Genomic DNA, 3173 nt, shown 5'->3' with positions numbered 1-3173 from the left:
ATATAGAGAGGATATATAGAGAGGATATCTACGAATGTATGTATATATATATATAGGACAAATATTTCCTACAAGCAGTGGTAGTTACCACCACTTGCGTTTTGTATGTTGTATGTAGTATCTATCAAAATTGAGAGTATGTACGTGTAGTATGTAGTATATAATAATGATTAGGTAGTATATATACTAATTTTTAGGTAGTATATACCATGTTTTGAGTATGCTCTTTTTTACGTACAAATATGTACGTATTTCACAAATATAACAAAAACTATGGGTTCATATGTAATTTTTTCATGTAACTTGCTTTGAAATATCTTAGATATAATATATGAATATATTTAAAATGATAAAATAGTATATATATTACCACATGGTAATATATGAGACATATGGGGTAACTACCACCGGGTAGTAGGATGGCTATTTGTTACTGGTAACAAAATAATATTCTGTTACCCGTGCCTCTTATAGGGCCCCGTCCCACCACCACCATCTCCCACGGGCGCCAAGGTCCCTGCCGCCGGCGTGCGCGCCACCGCCACCACCTCCCACAGGCGCCATGGTCCCTGCCGCCGGCGCGCGCCACCGCCACCACCTCCCACAGCCGCCGCGGCCCCCACCACCGGTTCGCGCCGCGCCATCTCCACCTCCCACAGCCTCCATGGCTCCGTCGCCAGGGCGCGCCCTGCCACAACTACCGCCGTTGGACGTCATCGCCGTGCCCCCTGCACGCCAGCGCCTCCGAGACCTCGTCCGACATGACCGTTGCATCGCCTGAATTGCCAAGCGCCGCCACCGCCCAGCTTCTTTCCCTGACCACGGCCGGCCTCCTGTGCCGGGCAAACCTCTTCTCTTCCTTCCGGGCGCAACCGCGATCTCCTTCTCAGTTCAAAATGAGCTCTAGCCGCTGTCCAAGTCGGCTCTCCTGCTTGGATCCCTCGCCAGACCCGATCCAGCTCTGCTGGCTGCTATTGTTCTCTGTTTCTTCTCTGTGCGTGTGCGTGGGTGATCCAAGGGGGTGGAGGAGGAGTGGGGAGTGAGGAGGGCGTGGGGCGGATGGATCCGTCGGGCGCGTTCGTGCGGAGCTCGAGAAATGTGTTGCTGGCATCGCTGGTGAGGAGCGGGACCGGCGGCATCAGCGGGAGCGGGAGCAGCCGCGGGAGGGGCGGCGCCGGCGGGAGCCAGACAATGGTGCGCCGGGTGCTCCACGGCGTCATCACCTTCATCTTCGCCATCGGTACGGACGCTCTCCCCTCCCCTCCTCTGTTTTGCCTACACTGCTTCGAATTTGGATTTCTTCAGATATCTTCAATTAGTGAGATAATATTCTTGTGAAATACGTACACCCTAGCTTCAAGCTCCAGTTCATCCTGGCGAACTTCTAAGGGAAACAAGGGAGGATATTTCGATGATTTAGGCATGGGGGTTCCTGCTCATGTACGTACTGAGAGCAGGATCCGAGCGGCGCTCTCCAAATCTTAGCTCAAAGTTTCTGTTTCTGCTCCATTTCTCAATTCTTTGCTGGCAATCTTTTTTAAGGAGTTACAGATTCTTGAGTTGCAAAACCAAAGTTTGGTTTCCACTACTGAAAAGCAAAGTTTTGCTTCTAGCGATTCATTCAGACCCTGAGCAGAGTGTTTTCCCCTAAATTAAGAGCGTGATGTTTGTGCAATTTGGGTTGATCTGCTTCACATACTGTGCAATCTTATTACTACTTTGTTTTTGAGAAACTCTATGCAGACCACAAAGACTCATGTTCTGAACATTTGACATGTGTATGTGTGTGTTCCTGTGCAAGTCGAATCCCATTCAGGTCCAACTCCATCACCTCTGCTTCACTGGTGAAAACAGTGCGACCCGAGGAACCACGGGGGGTCGAGGACGTCCAGCTCCGCAGTCCAACTCGGCGTGATTCACATCATGGATAGCCCCCATGTAGCAGCCCACTGTGTATTTTATCATCAGTTCGTAAAGAAAAGCTGAATCAGTGCAGTGTGTGTGTTAAAAAATATAAATCAGTTTAATATTGTATGGTAGTTCATTGTCCAGAAATTTTGTCATAGTTCCCGCTTTTCAGTTCATCTACTTCCCGGTCACAAGTCCAATTAGAAGAAATTCAAAATATGAAAAATAATATCCATTTTGTTCTGGTAATCATTTTCAACCAATTTGGTATGTATCAGACTTGCATATGTTGACTAGTAGGGTAGATCTTCGTTGTATAAGAAGCTAGATGTTGATTTGCAATTATGTTGTGACAAAATTTTCAGTCATCTTGAGTCTGTTGCCTTTATCACTTTAGATCCTTTTTCTTGTTGGTCCAGTGCATGTCCCGCAATGAGCCAGGACAGGGAAGTTGTTGGACACTGCCGTCTTCATGGGCGCCTAGGTGGATTAAGCGGTATTGGAATTTAATTTAATCTAGTTCCTCTGAAAATGCCGAACTGAAACCATGTCATGTCGTCATACGAAGCAGGAGCAAGTAATAGATTTAGTATTGCTATTGTCTGGTTGCTGCAGACTAATAGATTTAGCGTTGGTATTGTTCATCTTTCATATGCTTTTTTAGTACATCTACTTCCTCATCGTAAGTCTGATTTCCTTTATGTTTCCATCTTCCTATAGAAGAAACATGAGCGTGTGGTTAAGCATGAGAAATGAGCATCTGTATTGCTCTTGGTTTATCAATTTGTAGAGCAAAACATGTTGTAAGTGCATCTAATGCCCCTTAGTGATTTTGGTGTATTGAAGACTTATAGGTTAAGGGACTAATGTGTTTATGAGTGTACACAGGTCTATAAGTCTATGAGGAGTTTGATATTTACAGAGAAAGTCGACCCCTAAAAATGAATATTTTCGACTCAAGATTTTGGTATTCCTGAAGACTTTCATGAAAACTTTGAAAGTGAAGAAATTGGTGTGTTCGTGAAGACTTGATATTCATGCAAGGAATATGAAGCTTGAAGACTTTTGTTTTTATAGTTTTGTTTTTCTCTTTCTTGAGTCATAGGAAACACCGTACTGTTAAAGGGGTCGAGGAAATACTAAGAAAAAATTTCCATGTGATTCTCAACTCAAAATCCTACACCTACCAATCCCTTCGAGTGAAGACATTGGAAATCTCATAAATTTAGTCAATTTCTTCAATGACAGAGACGAAGTTCTTCTGG

General features: G+C 44.9%; 1 protein-coding gene across 1 annotated transcript; it reads left to right on the top strand.

The window, feature by feature from the left end:
• Window positions 1–473: 473 nt before the first annotated feature.
• LOC123160973 (uncharacterized) lies at window positions 474–2276 on the top strand. Its single transcript, XM_044578825.1, has 2 exons — window positions 474–1240; window positions 1355–2276. The coding sequence occupies exons 1-2, from the start codon at window positions 1060–1062 to the stop codon at window positions 1483–1485; spliced, it is 312 nt and encodes a 103-aa protein (XP_044434760.1). The 5' UTR covers window positions 474–1059; the 3' UTR covers window positions 1486–2276.
• Window positions 2277–3173: the final 897 nt, after the last annotated feature.

Source organism: Triticum aestivum, chromosome 7B (genome assembly GCF_018294505.1).
Source record: "Triticum aestivum cultivar Chinese Spring chromosome 7B, IWGSC CS RefSeq v2.1, whole genome shotgun sequence".
Taxonomy (NCBI): domain Eukaryota; kingdom Viridiplantae; phylum Streptophyta; class Magnoliopsida; order Poales; family Poaceae; genus Triticum; species Triticum aestivum.
Note: the sequence above shows the minus strand (reverse complement) of the source record. Positions and strands in the feature narration are given on the sequence as shown.